General features: G+C 46.2%; 1 protein-coding gene across 1 annotated transcript; it reads right to left on the bottom strand.

Annotated features, from left to right (window-relative positions):
- Positions 1-1,619: 1,619 nt before the first annotated feature.
- LOC119403600 (vacuolar protein sorting-associated protein 4A) lies at positions 1,620-20,408 on the bottom strand. Its single transcript, XM_037670525.1, has 3 exons — positions 20,230-20,408; positions 14,691-15,171; positions 1,620-2,231 (listed from the first exon to the last, which is right to left on the bottom strand). The coding sequence occupies exons 1-3, from the start codon at positions 20,406-20,408 to the stop codon at positions 1,620-1,622; spliced, it is 1,272 nt and encodes a 423-aa protein (XP_037526453.1).
- Positions 20,409-22,124: the final 1,716 nt, after the last annotated feature.

Here is a 22,124-nt window from a genome sequence, read left to right as displayed (position 1 = left end):
CATATGTTTAATTTTCCTTTTCTATGAGCAAATGGTAGTGCTCTGTGTGTGTATGTTTTTCTTTCTTTCTGCGCTTGCCTAAATGCAGACCAATATTATTCCATAAATACATAGAGTGAGTGAGTGAATAAACTTTATTAAAAGTCTGGGCGAGGTGGGAGGAAGAGGGGATTAACCCCTGTGCCGTCCCACTCTCCGTCGATGATGATGGCGTCAGGTGACGGCAAGAAGCCCTTGGACCCGGGCGGCGTCCTCGGCTTGCCGGACGGCCCAAAGCAACTATTTTGTTATGTGCCTCGCTGCTGTTACCTGTACGGGAGGGGGAACTTCGTCAAGCGGATTGTCGCTTTTATTCCCTCCCCCGCCATCATTATTTTTTGTACTGATGGCAAATAATAATAATAATAATAATAATAATAATAATAATAATAATAATAATAATAATAATAATAATAATAATAATAATAATAATAATAATAATATTATTATTATTATTATTATTATTATTAAATAACTCTACGGACGTTCGCCGGGAATGCCAGATTTCTTCGTAGTCGCTAGAATTTCGTTCTTGAGGGCTTTCGTTATTCAGGAGTTCAACGTACTTGGAAAAGTGTTGAGGGCCTCTTCAATGAAAAATATAGCCAAAAAGAGGCGTAATTAGTCCAGGATGCCTTCAGGTCCGGCCGCGTCCTGTCTCACCATTGGAGCTGATCCTTAGCTGATCTTGGACGTTGGAGCAAGGTTAGGTGGAGATGGACGTTGGACGTTGGAGCTGGACAAGGCTGTCTCCCAAGCTCGTTGGTGTGCTAAGGGTTGGCAAGAGCGCTCACATCCTCACGTGGTAGCTCCTGTTTTTATATATATATATATATATATATATATATATATATATATATATATATATATATATATATATACGCAGTGAAACAGACGCGCGTACGAAGCGATTTATTGACGTTTCGGCCGCGGGTCCGGCCTTCATCAGAATGATGAAGGCCGGACCCGCGGCCGAAACGTCAATAAATCGCTTCGTACGCGCGTCTGTTTCACTGCGTATATTTACCCGGACCTAGAATCATCTTTTCTCGACATATATATATATATATATATATATATATATATATATATTTGTCGACTCGACCCTTGTTCTACTTTGTCTGACGATGCAAGACGCAGGACAAGAAAGCGACCAACACCAGCTTTTTCTTGTCCTGTGCATCCCGATTTATTATATAATCAGGCATTTTAATGAAAAAACTTAAATTATTCCGCCGCTGTACTCACGCACTGCCCTCATGCGCGCGTAGTGAGTATGTGACTCGTTCATGTAGCGTGAGCGCACCAGCATTCCGTGTCGGCGTACTACAATGTGTTCGGATAATTTTAGCTTTATTATTTCATAACGCTTCGAATGTGCACCCAAAGAGATAAGAGTGACTCCAAGGCGTAAAAGCGATAAATATTTAAACTTGTAATGGCAACTTAGCCGTCGCCGCTGATATAGCCCGTGTCAAAAGAAATCACATTTGTCACCAGTAACAGTCCCATTATAAGACAGATTCCCTGGCGGCGTAAAAAAAGAACGCAAAAGAAAAAGCGCGACCGGGATCATATAATCAGCAAATTGTACAGTTCCGCACCGACGATCTTGAGTAAGTCCTAACAGCGGCCCCACAACGCGGTGGTCTAGGCCTCGGATTCTGCGTCAGCACCTTCGTCATGGCCGCGATTGCCTTCTGCAGTTCAGCATCGACAGGGAAGAGCGGCGTTGTGCTGGGACTGGCGGGCCCAACTTCCGACACACTGGACAACGGCGGCGTCGTTTCCTCGTCCGGCTGCACCTCACCGACGCAGGAGCAGCAACGCGCGGGTTCTATGCCGGACACCTTGACCAGGTCCACGAACCGCTGGTTCAGCTTTTCGCGAGAGTCAATGTGATAGAAGGGGCTGCGCAGGCACATGGCGAGTTCCGTACTCGTGAAGCCTTCCGTGGCGTCTGCGATGTCTCCGAGGGAGAGAGAGGACGCGTAGCCGTCGGAGCCCGACAGCAGATGCTCCGTGATGGTGGCCCTGCACGTGTGGTCGGGAAGGGGTACGTAGACGCGGCGCTGGAACAACACCTGCACGTCGGATGTGAGCAGCCAGGGAGCATTGGTGACGCCTACCACGTACCGACGGGCCACTACATCCGAGTCCTCGAGAACTTCTTGTATGCAATCGGAGACGACCTGGGGTGCGAGAAGAATCGTAACATTGAAAAAGAAGTGAGTGTTTGTAAACAGGAGCCAGCAACGGAGCCTTTTAAAAGGTCCTGCACGAGGCTGGTGCCTGTGTGTGGTGATGCATACGTAAATCGCTCGAAATAATATAAGAAGCCGCGCAAAATGTTTGTGCAACACTTATCTATTACGCGACTACTGGCTCCTCCCTCACCAAGGTACACAAAGCTCTATTTCCAAGGTAGTGCGCAAATTATGCTCAGCTATCATTCAATTCAAATCATTCAGTGCATGCGCCTTAGAGTACAAAGCTCTTTGGGTTACGTTGGGTTTACGAGTTGTTCTCCATACGTCTCCAACATTGCGAGCACCTAAACCTTGTAGGCCTGTCTAAGTCATTTTGCACAGGGGTTTGTTTTAAATAAAGTTCTCTCTTGTCGAGTCATGGGCAAGTGATGTGTCACGTGGGTCAGAGCACTGCTGCAAACTTCATCGTTATTATTAAATAGTATGGACGACGGGGTATCAGAATAGGGTGACAACGACGCTGCCGGTTCTAAAAGCAGCAGCAGCGGGTGGGCCTGGAACTGCAGTGCTGATAGTGCTCTCCGTCTGCCTCCAATACGAGAGATAATGGGATGGAAGTCAATTCTTGAATTTAAGCAGGTGATAAACATTGAACTATTAAAATGACATAGGAAGGCAGCATACGTTATTAGTGGGCGTAAGTGCGAATGCAGGCTTTAAACACGAGCCACACCTCGAATGCTAACTTCACAGTTAAACTACACCGTGAATACTAATAATCATTTGGAGATGTGTGTTTGTCGTTTTTACTTACTTCATTTGTTCTGCACTGATAACCATAGGTAAATAAATCGCCAACTAGCTCAGCAAGAAATCCTCGACGAGAAATCGACTTTGCATATGTTAATTTATTAAGAGTGCGTCTTACTACACTATCGATTTTTCATCGGTTTTCATGCAATATGTATTGTTTCTAGACGTGTCTAGGATAAAGGAATTACTTTAAGATACCGATATAAATATCCTTAGAAGGCTTCTCATATATGAATGATCGCATATGACATCGAGCTCTCCACGACACGGTCATTAAGTTTGCAGTTACCGAGTGCGATATCGGGCTCTGGACACACGCAGCACCGGTTCTTTTACACCCCCAGGCGTAATGCAGAATTGTTCTCTTCCTGACCATATGAAACTCCAAAGAAGCGTACCAAAAATACAGCCTTAGAAAAGTGGGCAACTCGTTTTGGAAGTCACCGAATGCACTGACAACGAATAATACGGAGACAGCGATTCAACCTTGTCTGTCACTACATCGACTCCAAATGAAAAAAGTTGGTTTGTTTCATCAGAAGAACTTCTGTACGTCATTGATAAGACATAAATAATGATTGCAACGTTTCAGCATTGCTTATCTGTTCCAAAACCCTCCTCAGAAGGTTGTCTATTACATGTACGAATGTCGTATTCTATTCTAATGTGAGTGCTGAGTTAGAGCTCATACGAGTGTATGTGCATACCCATGCCAAGCACCATATCGGTAACTTCTCTCAGTAAAAAAAGAAAAAAAAGGATACTTGAAGCGTCGACAAAACCTATTGAAATGCTGGGTGATTCCACGTAAGATCGAACAAACGATGGCCGGTCGACCTCTCAAATTTATTTGAAAATTTTATATATTATTGCCTGATGAGTGGAAAGAAGAGATCCGCAATTTGTTTTGCCGCCAAAAATTTTTTCGAACCACAGGAAATCAATAATGACGAAGAGGTGGAGTGGAGCGCTCATCCGCTCTGCTGTTTTGGCCAACTTTCGTTATGAACTGCACAAAATATATTAAAGTTAGGTAGCTGAAATTTATTTACCTAAATATATGCATGTTTTTGCTTCTGCTCAGGTATTTTTAGTTTTTATGTGTAGTGTAGATGTTTTTATAAAAAACCTCAAAAATGGCCTAATCGGCAAAATTTTCTTTACTTTGAAGGTCTTTATCTCAAAAAAGCCTTGTAGCAGAGCGACAAAAATTCTGCATTACGTTCTTCGCATGCTTATCTGCCAAACTGCCAAATCTTGTATTTATATAACTTTTCAGTAAAGAGATATGATCGGGCTAACTTCAAGAAAACACCGAACAATGAAAACTTCTGACGACAATTAAAAAAAAAGCCCATTTTTTAAATTTCTTAAACTTTGTCCACTTATTCTCCTCCACATCAGCTTTCACAATCATTAAAAACATGTTGCATAATGTCGTTGCACTAATAGTTACGGCCCCTCCAATGAGACCCTTTGGCAAGGATGGGCAATTCCGACTTCTTGCCCAGCAAGTGTATAAAATGCAGACAGGATTGAATTTCTTTTTATTAAAAGGTAAGCAGGTACCTAAAAAGGTGTCGCTGGCACTGAAGACGTAAATTTTGAAATTATTTGGTCACTGCAGCGGCCACGAGCTCGGAGCTACCGAGTAGGCGCGCGCGCACCCGAGATGCTCGTTGTAAGTGACGGCGCAGTGAGAGCTCGTTCTCGCGCCCTCAGACCGATTGAGTTCGAAACAGTAACACCTCTCGGGTGACTTGAACGCACGTGCACTGGAGCTTCGCTATTCTATCCGCCCTCTGTTCGCATCTCAGCTAGGCGCTGATAACGCGGCGGAGATGGAAGCAAGATGAAAACTCTATAAGGGAGCTATATGAGCGCTCGCTTCACGCACGCTGCTGCCACAGAAACTGCGCTGCGCCAGTTGCGATCAGTGGAAAGCATGAACGTGGCGCTCCAGTGGCAAAGCAAAATATGAATTGTCAAAGGAAAGAAAAGCAAAACTATCGGTAACCGGTTGCGCTTGCCTATCTTAGATGTCGGCAGCAGACGGCCTGAACTAGCCGCGCGTTCAGAGCGCTGTTCACACTTCATTCGGCGCGGATAGTTCTTGTGCTTTGCTCTTACTCTACTCCTCCTGTGCGTCTCATGACGAGAAAGTATAGCTCTGAAGAGTCTATTGTGGAGACTACCTTTCGAAGCACAAGAAGCTTAAAGGAGTACTGACACGAATTTAAAAAAAATTCGGATTGTTGCTCTAAATAAAAATACTGGTGTCGAGAAACCTAAAACGACTATTGTCGTGCCTGGGGATGCATCCTATAGATTTTAATTGGCGCCACCTTAAAAAGACACTTTCGGTTTCGATATCGAGGGGGTGGCTTCTCAGTGTCGTTTCATAGCAGTGTGACGTCACGGAGATACAGAAATTCGCGACGTACTAGCGGGAAATCCGTCATCGGCTCGTGGTGCAATAGACAACGATGAGTGAATTGTCGTCCAGTGACCCTGACAGTGATTTCTACGATTTAGGCTGCATGCAGGACGCAGAACTCGCGAACTCGGAGGAACTGTCTTGACTTGTCGGGATAATGTCCTTGCAGTGTGGCTGGCTTGCATATGCTCAGCGACGAAAACTTCAAAGTCAAATTAAAATATTTTATACGTGTTCTCCGACTCCAGTGTGTGGACAGCGTGGACACTGCATACCAACGAAGCAAAAAATGTCCCTTTTGCGATGTCTCAAAATCGTGTCAGTACTCCTTTAATTATTGCAAAGAAGCCAAAATTTCGCAGAGTTACCGACCTAGACATAAATGCTTTGAAGGAACGTTTAACGCCCGAAAGATCAGTGACTGTAAGTGAGACGGACTACTTGTGCTACGCGTGCTTTTGCTACCACTGCAATGAAAGATCTTCACGGAACGCACAGTTTAACGATGACATTCTTATGCCCCCTGAAAATGAAATCGACGCAATTAACCAGATCACTGCGACTACCGGTGCATGTGCGTCCAAGTCACCCGAAAGGTGTTGCTGTTTCGAACTCAATCGGTCCGAGGACGCGAAAACGAGCTCTCACTGCGCCGTCTCTTACAACGAGCATCTCGGGTGCGCGCGCGCCTGGTCGATAGCCCCGCGCTCGTGGCCGCTGCAGTGACCAAATATTTTCAAAATTAACGTCTTCAGTGCCGGCGACACCTTTTTAGGTACCTGCTGGCCTTTTAATAAAAAGAAATTCAATCCTTTTTCAAAATTGGCTAGCGCGAAAATCGACAAGGACTGAGAAGGAACACTGATGTACAGGACAGGCGCTAGTGTTCATCAGTGTTCCTTCTTAGTCCTTGTCGATTTTCGCGCTAGCCAATTTTGAAGATTATGAACCAAGTAGCTCAACAACGTATACTATTAAAAATTCAATCCTGCCTGCATTTTATACACTTTCTGGGCAAGAAGTCGGAATTGCCCATCCTTAACTATTAGTTAAGTTATTAGGGGCCGTAACTATTAGTGCAACGACATTATGCAACATGTTTTTAATGATTGTGAAAGCTGATGTGGAGGAGAATAAGTGGACAAAGTTTAAGAAATTTAAAAAATGGGTTTTTTTTTTATTGTCGTCAGAAGTTTTCATTGTTCGGTGTTTTCTTGAAGTTAGCCCGATCATATCTCTTTACTGAAAAGTTATATAAATAAAAGATTTGGCAGTTTGGTAAATAAGCATGCGAAGAACGTAATGCAGAATTTTTGTCGCTCTGCTACAAGGCTTTTTTGAGATAAAGACCTTCAAAGTGAAGAAAATTTTGCCGATTAGGCCATTTTTGAGGTTTTTTATAAAAACATCTACACTACACATAAAAACTAAAAATACCTGAGCAGAAGCAAAAACATGCATATATTTAGGTAAATAAATTTCAGCTACCTAACTTTAATATATTTTGTGCAGTTCATAACGAAAGTTGGCCAAAACAGCAGAGCGGATGAGCGCTCCACTCCACCTCTTCGTCATTATTGATTTCCTGTGGTTCGAAAAAATTTTTGGCGGCAAAACAAATTGCGGATCTCTTCTTTCCACTCATCAGGCAATAATATATAAAATTTTCAAATAAATTTGAGAGGTCGACCAGCCATCGTTTGTTCGATCTTACGTGGAATCACCCTGAAGTTGCAGTGGCAGAGGGTTAGATTATGATTGGCCAAAAGGTCTCTAATGACAGTGTTTTATGTGTTTGTATGAGTTCTTTTTGCCCACTTGTGCACATTGACATGCTGCAGGTGTGATTTCAGGCTACGGAACTCGACGAATAGATGGACATCTCAACCGGATATTTCGTGTCGATATTTCACAGCAGAGAGTTACTCGTTCTTTCAATTTTATTAGATGCGAAGTATCTTAAGGCGGAGCTCAATCCGGTGGTGGTGGTAGTGGTGTGCGGCGTGACCACCCTTACTACGCATGCGCATACCCTCCCCACACACCTCCTCTCCCCACCCCCTCTCCCATACCCCTCTCTACTTCCCCTCTCCCATTCCCCTCTCCACTTCCCCTCCCCCTTTCCACTCTTCCTCTGAAATGCGGGCTAGACCAACGCCACCTAGATTGTCTAGGTGGCGTTGGCTAGACATGCCGAATAGTGTGCCTCGATGTGTGCGCCCCCCTTAGGGTGTTGCCATTCTTTGAAGGGGCTGATGCCGCCACGACGCCATTTTTTGCCCCGCGTCTCGTGCCTCTCAGCGCAGCTGCCGTAGAGGGGTGAGACGCCGGTAAGAAGCCGTGGGCTAAAATATGGCAGCCGCGCCGCAGTAGACGCCGCAGATGTCCTCACCCTGGACAAAACGTGCAACAAAACGCGCATCAAGGCACCCTAATGCCGAAATTCTCTTCTGCGCAACGCCGCGATGAGCTCGAGCGCATGCGCCTCCCCTCCCCTTCTCTCTCCTCTCCTACGCCGCCCCCCTCTAGCCCGCCTGTCGACCGCGTTCCCTGCTCGCCCTGTGAGAATTAACGGCCAGGCTAAATGGAAGATACGACGCGCGTAGCGTCCCTCTTCGCGTTCCACGACGCGAGGTCGTAGCATGCCCAACGAACGCCAACGGAACGCCATCGTGCAAGTGCTCCGGCTTCGCATCGGCTCATTCCTTTAGCAGGAGATGGTGTAATTTTTCGTATAAATGGAGGCAGGCCCAAACGAGGAGTGTCAGTTTCCACTTGAAGAAGATTCGCTGCACAAGGAGGCACACACCAAGTAGGCAAATGATGTACAGTCGAAACCCGCGATAACGAAATCCCGGGGGAACGAAATTCTCACCGCAACGAAATATTTTCGGAGCACCGGCGAACGCCCATAGGAGTCAATGCACTTCGTAACTCGCGACTACGAAAGATATTCATACCGCAGTCCCTCATTAACGAAATTTTTGAAACACGAGTGCGCAAATAATCTACTCTCGAAACATTAAGTACATTCGAAAACTGCTGAAATGCATTCATCCTACACTTAAATTGTGCAAAACTATCGCTACAGCGCACTTGAGAAGCAGCCGCCATCACTGTTTACAAAAAGAACATAAAGCTGGCGACAATGATGATGATGATGGCTTGCCGAAACACCTGCTCGTTATCGTGAACTACGTAGGCAAATCCACATTCCTCGTGGAGTTTCGTTCGTTGGCTAGGCTCTGTGCTTGGCTTTGTCGGCTTTGCGCGCACATGGTCGCGTGTGTGGAGCCATTTGTGGAGCATTTGCTTGGTCGCTGGGTGCAACGTGAACTGTGTGTTGCGATTGCTTCGTCCAATTTCGCTGCCTGCGAAGATGCCGCCTCCAACAAAAAAGCGGAAGTTCATCACGCTGGAAGATAAGGCTGCAATCATCAGTGAGGTGGAAAAGGGCAGGAAAAAATGGACATCGCCGAAGAATTCGGCCTTGCGTGCAGCTCGCTGTCCACGATTCTGCGCTGATCCGCGCTGATCCAGCGGAGCCGGAAGAAGGTTCGCCTGTAGGCGCACTTGATAACGGTACTGGTGACAGCGCAGTGCCGCCGTCACTGACCAGTGCACGGGGCGAACTTTGTGCCGTGGCAAACGAGATTCCCGATCGAGAGGCATGAAACTGCTGCATGGTAAGGCCCGCCAAAGCAAACTTACTGACTTTTGGAAATAAAATGTGTTTTTTTGTAAATTGCATATCTTTTCTGCCGCATTCTCGCGCCAACGAAATTCCCACAAGAGCGAAATTTTGTGCTTTCCCCGACGATTTCGTTATTGCGGGTTTCAACTGTACTCATGTACGCATATACCGTGCTATCGCCGGAATACCAGAAAACAAGGAATCTGCATGTGGTAGTCATACAAAATTATTATGAGCGCTACATAAAAAAATGAAGAAGAAAAAAGACTGAAGAAAGAGTGCTTTAGAACACCGTTATAAAATACTACCATGAGTTCTGGAACCTGAAGTTCATTATTAAAATAATTCATATTAAAACAATACGCATACTGGGTACATTGAGAGAATGAGTGTTATGCGAAGCATAATCGCAATGGGCTAGCAGTCTTGTCATCATTGGGTGTTCTGTAAAAAGCGCTACCTGTGGGACCGGCGTATTTGTATATCATTTCTGTGCCTATGACTACAGCAACAAAATACACTGACTGCAAATATTCAGCGTGGCGACTGTGGTACCAATGCTGTTATTTTTTCTTTATACTCAGCTGAAGAAATGGTTCGCCCTGTTTTCTTGCAACCCAGGGCTTTTACGAAGGAGGTGCAGTCACGTCCTGTCAAACAGTGTGAAAGTGCTTCATTTAGTACGAGTGGTTTGATTTATCTTTTTTCATGTTGATACTTCCAGCCCTTCCCTTTTCCCTTCTTTCTTGATGCAGCCTCAGGTGGCGCCTTACGAAAGATGAACAGTCGATAGTTTGCATCCACTTGTTCAGGTTGTGTTTTTTCTGTGATTTCGTAAGCGTCCCATCAGTACCGCCCATGCAGCACAACACCCCGCAACATATGAAAATGCTAAGAGCAAGGTGAAATAAATTGGACAAACTGAAAGTGCTCAGATTTAGCTTTGCTATACAATCCTGATGAACACATTGGATTCACAGCAATGAAGGCTTACTACCAGTACGCCTAGTTATAATAAATTTGGCCTTACGATTTTTCGCAAACACATAAACACAGGGACAAGGAAGCGCTACACAAGAATCAGTGCTCGTTCTTGTTTTGCTCTGCCTTTTTACAGTATTTTAACGCGGTAACGTAAAAGAGCTCGTTTCGCAGCACTTCTCCCGTTGGCATTGGCGCCGTTGATATTGAGCGAAAAATCGTCCTGGTCCGTGAGCAATCGACGCAAATAATAAAAGTCATGCGACCGAGCGGTAATCAAAAACACGGCTTCTTCGTAGCAAGCAGGTGTTCAACCACAGAGCCACGTTAATGCTTGAAACTGTTAAAAAAAACTCTACAAGTGTCTTCATTCATAGCGAGGGTCTCGTCCTGGCAGACTTAATGCCTTCAGGTAGTATGCGAGGGATTATTGGTCAGCTGCCAGCTCGTAAAAAAGATCACGTGCTACGTGACGCCAACAGGCAAAAAAAAAAGAGTGTTCCACACTCGCCGCCATGGCTGCGATTGGCGCTGACTAACACTCCTAGGTTTAAATCAACATATATATACCCCAGAAAGTGGACGGGAGGATGACCGCCGCCGTAGCTCAGTGGTAGAGCATCGGACGCGTTATTCGAAGGTCGCAGGTTCGGTCCCTGCCGGCGACAAGTCATCTTTTCGGCCACTTTACTTTCTTCACATTTATATTTTAAATACTACAGATAACACCCCCTGTACTTTCCTTGCGTTATTGTCTGTTAGTTCTCATTAATATTGTGTCTAACAAAGATAAACGAGCCCTTGAAAAATCATCTGCTTTCCTTCATGCAGTACGTGTAGTCACGTTAACGCGTGTAATATTGAGTGGCCCCAAACCAAATTATTTTGTGGGGACCTGTACACGTGCAAACAAACGAAAGCGGTTGGTCCGTCGTAGCATGATAATATTTTATTTTTTATTTATTTATTACAATACCCACAGAGCCTTTGGGCATTACAGTGGGGGGGGGGGGAGTACAATACAAACATAGCCAACCAAACGCAGGTAATTGAACAAATGTACAGCGGCAAGTAGTCAAATTGACAAAATAAAAGCAAGAGAGCAAAACATTTTTGTACGAAAAACACACAAGCAAGTACCCCTCAGGGGATCAAGAGGACTATTTACAATACGAGTTCTGTAGAGAGGAAGCAAATACTTCAGGTGAGATAACAGTGGCAATGACATGACTCATGAGGCAGTTTGTTCCACTCGCAAATTTTTCTGTGGGAAACGCCATCCTGAAATAGTTTGTCCTACATCTTATCTCCTTTATCTTGTAGGCATGATCAAGGCGGGGTGAGACGTAATCACTATTGTGCAAGTAAAAATCCCGGTTTATACCAGTGTTGTTATGGAATATACTGTGAAAAAATGTTAACCTTAAGTATTGCCTACGCTGCTGCAGTGGCTCCCATCCAAGGCTTTCCTTTGCACTGGTCACGCTAAAGTGGCGGGTGTAATTGGTATGAACAAATCTCACAGCTAAATTTTGAATTCTTCGGAGTTGTCCGCACTATATTATCAATGCCAAATGGTATCAGAAAATCTTGGAGGACTCTTGAGCTGTGACTTCAAGAGTAGAACGCGATAGCGTAATCGGAGCCCGTGCGCGTCGCCTTCAGTCGTGCCGCAAGGCACGTTTGTGTCCGTAACATTGGTCGTTTCAAGCTATCCTTGAATGTCTACTGCAAGTACAGTTGCAAAGTGCCCACGACGCCGTAACTATTCGTTTTGGAAATATTCGAAGTAACCACTGCGCGTCCGTAAGGTGCGACGTGCACCTGTGCAGCTGCACACTTTCCAGTGGATGGGCAGCTTCAAACCACCCACTCGTTGCGCAATTCACATGTTTTGACGCCTGGCGCGATTCTACGATTCTGCCAGGCAGTATTACATGCGTCACGGAGACTCGTCTCACCACATGACATTCTTATTGCGTTTTTTACGAAGCAGTTTCAGGCACATGACTTTTTTTAGAGGACCGAGGATTGCATATGTCGTGGGGTTCAAGTTATTTTTATCTGCAGAAAGCCAAAGACAATAGATCAGGTACTTTTGCACTGTTCGTCTACCTCTGGGTTGTTTTACAGAGTACGCGAAAAAAAGAACTTCCTTTACATTTACTCGGAATGAGCTTTTAACAATAGAAAACGAGGATGGGCTGCCTTTTGAGCTAATAATGCTTCTTGTCCTCTATTGCCCATGGCGGGCTAGAATGACCGGTTACAACTGCGACCCTGACAGACAACCTGCACGCGTGCTTTCTCGCGAGAGCATTTCCCAATACAATGATGTTGTCAAAGGGCAAGAGATTGTTCCTGAAGGGATTTCCAGGGATGAGCCCCCGGCCTAACAAAAAGAATTTTAAGAATGTAACTAGCAATATGTTTGCCGACTGTCTTGCAGCTGCTGTAGTTGCTGTTTGACATTTTGACCGCACAAAAAAGACGAGGACAGAGGGAGGTACGACGACACGGGCAGTAAACTTTCAACTCATTTTATTCAGTGAATGACGTAGCAATATATAGAGAGGCCAAACGCAACTAGGCCAAACGCAAGTTCTCCTAAATGCTGTAGTTGCGTCTGTTATTGTAGGAAGTGCCCGCTATTCATGCTTGTGCCGTGTTAAGAAACCGGTATTAAAGAACAATAACTGGTGTGGCTTCGTTGTAGAACACCTGCTTGCCCCGTGGAAGGCCTGGGTTACATTCTCACTAGGGCCGAAGCTTTTAATTATTTATTCATTTGCAACTACCTCGAATTTTCGCTCACGCACAACGGCGATTTTTCGCTCACAACCGTGACAGCACTTTCACGCTATCACGTTAAAAACGTCAGCTCCATCTCATCTATAGGGTAACCTGTTAAGGAGGAAGCATTCACTCCACGTAGATAGCCTTCATTCGAAATCTCTATGAAGCCATTCCTCCGCTATTGCGTTCGGAGTATCCGCCATGTACCTCGCCTATGAAACTCGGCCAACATTATTTGCAAACGCTGCTCACGTTCTGCATTAGTGCCTCCAGACAGGGATCAGCTTTGAACGTGCTTGAAAAAGAAGGACACAGTGAGGCATGCATAAATCACAAACGAAAGCGCGGATCAGCTATTGAGCCTAATCGTTTGGCATCAGTGGATCTGCATGATGCCCTCTGCAAGTTCTTTACTTCTTTCATGGTGCTGAGTGTAACAGGTTTTATCCCTCCGGATCACTTCATAAGTACTGTTCCTTCATTGGCGCTCGACCATCTATGATTAGTCTGCGCTCGTCCTGTGTACTACATCTATGATTTATTGTAAAAAAATTGCCAAACGATGAACTCGTAAAATATTAGGACTGCACCTTTGACTAGTGGGATGGGGTTCATGGTGGAAGAGCTCGCGTAGTTCGTTAAACCTCGCTGCAGAAGCAAAACGTCCTACGCACAGGAATAAAAGGAGCCCTAATGCATGAACCTGGTTATGTGCTCCGAAAGGGGTGTTGAAAAATGAATAAACTATCTACTTGTAGGGTTCTTAGCCTTTATTGCAGGAAAATTAGGAACTAAGGATGTCCTCCCCTCATAATGCGTCCATATCGACTCGCCCCAAGTAATCCCGTGTGGTCTTCTTCCCTCTAAATACGGCAGAAGTTCAGGGTAAGATGGAAGCTTGAAGAGATGAAAAATTCTGGAACCCGGGGTGTTGCTGGAGCCTTCATCGCTTATGCCTTCGAACACGAAATCTGCTCATGCGTTAAAGAGACTAGAAATTTGTACAATTGTAAGGATTAGTTCGGGGTTTGTTTGGTTTTGTCACACGGCTAACACGCTAACCATGAAGGCTTTAAAACTTATCGTACACGAATGCACTTGCAGACTGTACCGGTGTTCAGTACATGTAAGGTTAAGAGAGTGAAATACTTCCACACATGCGTGCCGACATATATTTGTGAAGTAGATGTTGATGATAACTTTACGTAGTCCTGCTTTCGTCTGTCACTGCTATCACCATGATCACTTCCATGAAAATGCCGCGACAAACGCAGACTTCATTTCCCTCACATTATATGTGTAGTTGTTAGCCAACAGATGCTGCCGACCGCTTTCGCTGCCAGTATTGTGTACGAGCGGTACATTGATTACATTTCACTTGTGCTCACCTACGCGTTTCCTTTTGTACTGAATGACACTGCCGTAGCCAGAGGGGCGATCCCATTCCCACAAAATTTTATATATGTACACGCACACATACACACACGCGCATGAACATACATAAAGAGAAGTCGAAGGCTCTCCCCCCCACTCAACTCCAAATAAATTTCTGGCTATGCCCCTGCATCTCAATATCTTGACTCTTGACTATGGGCAGCCTCGTTTTCTATTAGCTTGCACTTTTTAGTCCTAAAGGTGCTGGCCATTCAACACAGACGACGAACCATTTATATGCACGTGAAACGTTTAGTGTGTGCAATGTTCTCATTTAAGGACGCACCTTGGATGCGTCCACAGCTGCCGCATTGCATATCTCGTCCACCCTGTCCAGGATGACCACAACGGGCACCACCGCGGCGGAGGCATCGAAGATGCTCCTGACGGCCACCTCCAGGTTGTGCTTCGGCTTGCGCAGCAACTCCGGCACGTACACGTAGGACACGGAACACACCCGGATGCCGCTGCTCAGGGCTCTCGCTAGGCTGTGCTTGCCGGTGGCCGCAGGGCCCGATAGCAGCACGGTCCTCCAAGACTTCTGCCTGCCGCGAGGGGGCGTCCGGGAGCCGCCAAAGCTCGGGATCTGGAAGAACTGGTAGAGCTGCCGCAGGACGTCCGGAAAGCCGACGTCGACGCAGCGGCCGCAATGTCGTCCCAGGACGACGAGGCCCTCCATCTCGCAGACGTAGCGCTTGTCGGCGGTGCGCGCACGGCTGGGAGGCAGAGAGATGCGCTCCCATCGCTCAGGTGAGGCCACGTAGTGTCTGGAAAAAGTAAGCTCTTTCAAAAGCTACACTTACAAATAAAGCATATACAGCGTGCACTGCTGGAATCTTCATACAGCGTGACTCTTTCGCATCTTTGTCTTTCACCCAATGCTGAGACGATCACATGCGCACTATGCAGTGAGTAAGCTCTTTGGCTGCCCCTATGATCTCCTGGGTATTCCGCAATACGACTGGAGTAGAACCCCGCTGATATGTTTCTAAGGGTACCGTAAAAATAAAACGTAAGAGTCGGGAAACGCAAGAGCCGAGAAACGGGAAAAAACAGAAATTACAGTAGTGATGAGAAGCACACAATTTTATTTCAAGCTTTTCGCTTGAAGAAATCGTGCAGCATCGCCTAGCGCATTTTCTCGTGCCCGATCAGTACAGGGCGCATCTAAAGCATCTGCAGTGCCATCTGCAGTGCAAATCTCCGGAACAAATCCAGCGTTGTTACGGCCCACGAAGCCGTTGGTTTCGCAAACAGGATAATTCCTGGCAAAAAAAAAAACGATCTAGAAGTTCAATGCACGAAAACCGATTTTTAACTCCCAAACACGTCATATACGCCATGCTTAGACGAAAAATACAGATCTCAGAGACCGTGTTTCTGTTGGGTGGAGTTAAAGATACATCATAGATGTCGCCCTCGCCGCTTCTGGCGGCCAATTCGATCGTCAAGCCACCAAGCAGACCAGGCCAAGTCACGTGAAAAGTCAGCATGGCCGCCTGGGCCATTTCGGAGGGCCGGTTCGCGACGTACAACGCGGGAATGATCGCACAGTTGCGATGTAACAGCTCGCCGCTTCTGGTGGCCAATTCAATCGTCAAACCACCAAGCGGACCAGGTCAAGTCACGTGAAAAATCAGCATGGCAGCCTGGGCCATCTCGGAGGGCCGGTTTGCAACGTACAATGCCGGAATTATCCCACACTTGCGATGTAACAGCTGGGTTTCTAATGCATGGGATCCACTGCGAGCTAACCGGGGCCGGCCGAAAACGACGTAACAGCCAGGAAAACGGAGTACCCGGGAACGTAACAGCGGGGTTGAACTCTATATTTGGGAAAGAATCATAAACTGGGAATTAATTGGACAACTTTAAGTAGAATCCGAAGTGCTAGCGGCCGCCTCCAGCGCAGTAAGGCAAGCGGCGCTCGATTCCAGATAACGAAATCTCTGGGAAAGATGGTTGCTTACTACATGAGTATGGCACTCCGCACCTTTAGTTTGTTAAGCAGCTATTATGGCTTCTCTGAGAGACGAAATGTGCATCAGTACACCATTGATAGATTTATCTTCCGCGGAAATTAACCATGCGGGAGATTTCGGATCACAACGGCGTAAACTACTGTCAAGCGCACAAGTGTTTTGGGGAGAAGCAATCATAGGAAATGAAAGGCTTCATTTGCAGTTACCCAAGCATCATAATATACAGTTTAAACTGGTAATGATCATGCTGTTGTATATTCTGTGTTAGACCATAGCTAATAATCATACTCAAGTATCAACATGCATGGTAACACTTGGTTGAGCACGATCTCACGCATAGGCGTAGGCACGGGAAAAGGGAGGTGGCCACACTCCCCCCCCCCCCTAGTCACCTAAGAAAGGAGTGCTCAAAGTGTGCCCCATACATTGACTTTGTAGGGAGAGCGCCGCGATGAACCTTCGCCCCCCCGCCCCGATGAGCAGCCGTGCGCACGCTTATGATCTCACGTAGTGTAGACGCTGAGGACCTGTCGATCTGCGGAGCGGTTTGACAACTCAGACCTCCCTTACCGAAGATCAAACAGTCGTTGCAACCGATTTGACCTGCTAGAGACACAGGCAATGAATGATGCGACTTACACGAGGAAAATTGAGCCAGACTTCAACCACCGTCGCCGGGCTAGGACATTGCCTACACTGGAAACAGGAGAACGAGTGGGGGTTCGACCAGAAGGAGCTCCCGCTACTATGTTAAGTGAGGGCCAACAACGTCGCTGTTGCATCGTAGAGACTGATCAAGGTGCAGTCTAACGGGCGTCACCTGTCGGGGTTCTCAGACCAGAATCAGACGGACCCTGCAATCCTTATGACCACAGCGCAGAGTGCTTCTCAAAATAACGGCGGACATACGAGACACTGCACAGAACAAAATAAAAAATGTCAGCAGTTAGTGAAGACGAGGGTCTTTCGAGGACACGTGGTGGCCGCCGCGTAGTTCCACCACTGCGTCTGCACATGTAATGCTACGCTACAAGTGCTTGAAGTGAGGCGGTGCTGTGGTGCCACCCGTGTTCTACCAGCTGTCTGATGGTGCCGCCTGTGTCGGTGACAGCAATTGGGATGCAGCAATAACAGACTTCATGTTGTGACGCACTCTTGTGCACACGTATCTCTTTTTCTGACGCGCACAGAATCCGTACCAACTCAACACAAAACACCTGGCGCAAGTTCGCCCAATAAAGAAGTTTCATTTCTACCGGCTTGAGTTTCGCGTCCTTCGCCGCCACAACCATGTGACAATATTCACAGCACACCATTGGATCAACAGGCATTACAGTGATTCCCCCAATATTGGCGGAAAGAACACTGTTACACCACTGTGCACATTCAGACGCCGGAAGCGGTTCACCAGACTCATTCATGCAACTTTCGGTATAACTGTCGGAATCCCTTCGTGCCCTCCCTTTCATATTGAGGAGACTGCTATTGCATGGCAGGAACGGAGTCTGAAAACTTTCATTCTTGTTTGAAAAAGTCAGAGTTTCGCCGCAACGGCGAAGCAATGAATGCGATAGCGAAAAATTTGGATGGAACGCGAAGAATGGAAAGCAGCTCGAAATTGCCAGCGCGTCGCTCGAGCCCAAAGGACGCACGAAAAGAACGCACACAGGACGAGCGCGAACTATCATGCGTCACAGCTCGACACTTGAAGCGCACTGCTCAAGCATAAAGCAGGAGGCACGAAACGAACGAACAGGTACACAAAGGACGAGCGCGAACTAACTGTCACAGTTGTTACTTATTTCTGTTTGAACAGCGCGCTCTTTTCGCAAACGCCGCCGCTGCAGCGAGCGAAGTGACCTTCTTAAGCTCTGTGACTACAGCGCGGACATCGTGGGGAAAGCACAAGACATACAACCCCCCGCTCGAACCCCCGGCCGACAACTTTTTTCCTCGAGATAAGCGCACAAAGGCAACCACGCCCTGTAGGGCGAAGAGCAACGGCGTTCGCCGGAGCGGGGCGACGATCTTTAAAGCGCGCCATGCGCGCACATCGCGCCATCTATGTGGTGACTAAGAGAGCATGCTGAAGTAAACTGTGTATAGAAATAGGTCGCCGTCAGCCGGCCGGAAGATGGTGTTGCTCATGGCCTAACCATGTAACGCCACACGCTGGGAAGCGAGAGGTCGCCCGTTCGATTCCGCACGTCGGAAGTTTTTTCTGAATTATTTTTCTTTGTGGCTTATATATATATATATATATATATATATATATATATATATATATATATATATATATACATACGGTACATGATGGCGGCGACGGGGTTGGCAGAAATCAGCCGAGACTGTCCATATAATTGCTATCGCAATAAAAAATGTCTGCAGAGAAGGCTATTTAAGGTACGCGGGATGCGTGAGATGTTTCAGGTGACTGCATGACGGATGCCCTGTCGTCCGTCTGATCTGTGGCGTCGTAATTGTGTCCTATAGCAGAATATTGCTATAAAGAAGCAAAGGAAAGCACGACTCCTAACTAGAACACAGGTTACACAAAGACAAGCATAAAACATTGGAAAAATTATCTAACAGAAAAAAAATTCGTTTGTTCTCTGCGCAAGGGAAATTTTAGGGTTGCCATGTTTCGCTACTTTGCGCCAATTTGGCTACCTTTCTAGGCGAGTGGCGGCAGAAGAACGTCTTGGGTACTTGGCCATTTTTTCGCTACTTTCTTGTTCCTTCGATTTAAACGAAATGACCTTGTTCCGTTGCAGCCGCTGGCGTTCGAGTATGCAGTGTCAACACATTGCGACCAGGGTTTGTTTCGAGCTCCCTAGGTTGAATTTCGCGCTTGTATTACACAAAAGAAAAACTTTTGGGTGCGTGGCTGGCACTCAGGGTAGGAAGGGGAAAAGAAAAAAAGGGGGGAGGGGTGCCGTTGCACAGGGCCTCGCTTTGCAGGCCACCTGTCGCTGAACGCAACTTCAGACTGTCATTGAAAGTGAAGCCAATGGAAAGCGCTCCTCATCCAGGACGCTCTCCACTCATCGACTTTAGAATTCCCATATCCGACTGACTGGGTTGTTTCTTAGAATTAGGCAAACACTGCGACTTGTGAGTATTACTGCTCGCGCTTCGTCACCACCCGACAAACGATTGCTAAATTGACTACAATTCAGTCCCAGCCACAGTTATTTTGAGCGCACTCATCCAGTACTCATTTTTATTGTCGACACAAGGCTCGTACCTCTAGTCCTTTTAAGAGAAGTCCCGTAATACGCGTGAAGGGAGTGTCATTTCTGTTAGAGCGCAATACACTTCGTCATCCGGGGAAGAATGGTTGCTAAAGTCAACAATTTATGCTTTCAGCTTAAATTATGATTTTGAAGGGGCTGTACTGTACATTTCCGCCGAAAGGTTTTTGCATTTAGTCATACACCGCCGAAATTGTTTTCACACACGCGTGACTACTGTTGGCTATTTAAACTGTCCTTGGCTCACGTTGGCTATTTTTGGCAAGTTTTTTTTTCAATTTCTTAGCAATATTTTGTCTTGTCGATCTGGAAACCCTGCTAGGTATTAGAAGAGCAAGTAGAAATTTATGAAAATGAGATAAAAATAAAAGGAGGTTACACTACCAGAGCGATTCACAGCTCAACATGACAGTTAACACTAGCCGGCACGAAGTGGAATAATGTAGGTAATGTTTCTTTTTTCACCGTCTACAACCACAACTCGCGAGGCCAGTATGTCCTGTTTTCAACTGTGATACTATCCTATACAGAATGTACAGATACGATCGTTCACGATGGTCCATCCTTATTTCACCCACAGTTAGCTCACCTGAGCGTCTCGAGCTTGGAAGCGTACGTGCGAATGCGGCAGAGGATGATCTCCAGGGCACTCTCCAGGTGCATGGCCGCCTGTGTGTAATGAGCCATCGCTGCCATGTGGTCGCGCGACACAATCTCCAGATACACTGCACGTTCGGCATGTTTGCGAGCTCGGCTCAGGTGGTCCATGTTCCCTACGACGGCAAATTTTGCATTTGAACTGGAACGGTCGAATGTTGCCTTCCCTGGATGCTCGTCTTCTTCTTCTGTCTCGTCCAGTGATTGGCATAGCGAGCCCACTCTCCCCAAGACAGGCCTTTCGTTACAAGGAAAAGTGAAAAGTGTCTGAGGTCCAAAAAAAAATAAATTAATCCATTAAAGCTTTATTGCCAACCAATTCTCGCAAGTTGACCCAATAAAGAAGTCGGTGCACCAGCTGCGTGAGCGCACCAGCTTGTTTGTTTGTTTGTTTGTTTTGCCTTCTGTTCTTTGGCACGTACCCACTCTGGGGGATGGGCCAAGAATATGTAGTTGAAGCTTAAAATCTTATTCGAAGAATGTAAAATGGTTAAAAAAAATTAAGAGTAGAAATGGTAATAATAAATAAGACATCAAATTAATACTTCAAAAATTATGCTATTGCGCTCGTATTTCAGACAGCCGTATTAACCTGATCAGAGCAATTTGGTGAGATTAGATATATTGAACCGCATTTTGCTACGCGCGTGCTTCGTTCACTTCGTTTTTGAGACGTCCGCGTGAGTAGAAAAATAAAAAAATCACAGCATATCCACATGGTGAATGATGATGAGTGGGGCGAAGTTCCGGAGGATATCATCGGTAAACCGTGAATCTTCTGTGTAACGCCCCATCAATCGTCATATAAAGAGTGAGAAACACTGTGTGTTTATTACAAACATCAAACTTTTATTTTTCTTAATTAGATGATGCTTGGCTTACGTTGTCCCTTCATTATCGCGGCTTTATGGTCCGTGAAATGAAGGGATAGCGGTTCCTGTACGGGTTGCAATTGGAAATTTGAAAATACCAGGTATATACACGTCCCTCGGATGGTCGTTGGTTTCATATGATCAAAGGACGTGCACGTGAGAGCATATTTGGCTGCCATATGTTGTATAAACCACTCATTGTTCTTTTCGGTAATATCGACATTCAGGTCACCAACTAACACAAATGGTCTATTCTTGTACTTGTCATAATTACACGATGCCGTGTCAATGAATGCCTTGATATTCCCACTCGACAAATTGGGTGCAAGGTACATGGTCATGATGATGTAACCATCAAAATCGATGGCAGCATATTCACCATTGTGGCTCTGTGTCGTTGGTAGTAGTTTCAGATCTTGCGCCTTTTCTGTTTGTTTGACGTATACGGCCACACCACCTGGAGGACGCTCTGCATAATCGATGCACACGACTGGAACGTATCGTTTGATATACGGTCTTTTGGCGTTCCACGTGTCGGTAAGATAGAGAACGTCCACCGCAGTAGTATGGGGTCCCGTTCCACATCGTCTACAAGCTTGACATAAAACCAGCTAGGCTTACATGGTAGGCGGGAAACTACAGAAGGCAACAACAAGTAAAGAAAACATAAGAGAACGGCAATAATTTGCCAAGACGTCCGACCACTGCAAAGTTCACGGCTATCTCGTGGGTGGGTATCTGTAGCCTTGTCTTCCAGCGAAAGAAAAAGCGCGCCAAGAGGGAGCCTCATGGTGCGTTACTTCTGAAATGTTGTCTTCGGGCGTCGTTGAAAACACGAGACGTAGTGAAGAAGAAAGAACGCCACACAGGCGAACACACACGAGAGTCTCGCTAGTCAACGTCGTCTTCTTCTTCTACTGCATACCAGAATGGCGCTTCTCACGAACTAGAGGTG

This window comes from Rhipicephalus sanguineus, chromosome 8 (assembly GCF_013339695.2).
Source record: "Rhipicephalus sanguineus isolate Rsan-2018 chromosome 8, BIME_Rsan_1.4, whole genome shotgun sequence".
Taxonomy (NCBI): domain Eukaryota; kingdom Metazoa; phylum Arthropoda; class Arachnida; order Ixodida; family Ixodidae; genus Rhipicephalus; species Rhipicephalus sanguineus.
The sequence above is the reverse complement of the archived record's forward strand: the minus strand, read 5'-3'. Positions and strand labels throughout refer to the sequence as shown.

Bases quoted from the DNA above. Each gene is read 5' to 3' on its own strand.
- LOC119403600 (XM_037670525.1), bottom strand. From the start codon at position 20,408: ATGGACCACCTGAGCCGAGCTCGCAAACATGCCGAACGTGCAGTGTAT. The intron at 15,172-20,229 runs GTGAGCTAACTG...TACTTTTTCCAG, and splicing joins TCCAAGCTCGAGACGCTCAG to ACACTACGTGGCCTCACCTG. The intron at 2,232-14,690 runs GTGCGTCCTTAA...CTCGCACCCCAG, and splicing joins CAGCTGTGGACGCATCCAAG to GTCGTCTCCGATTGCATACA.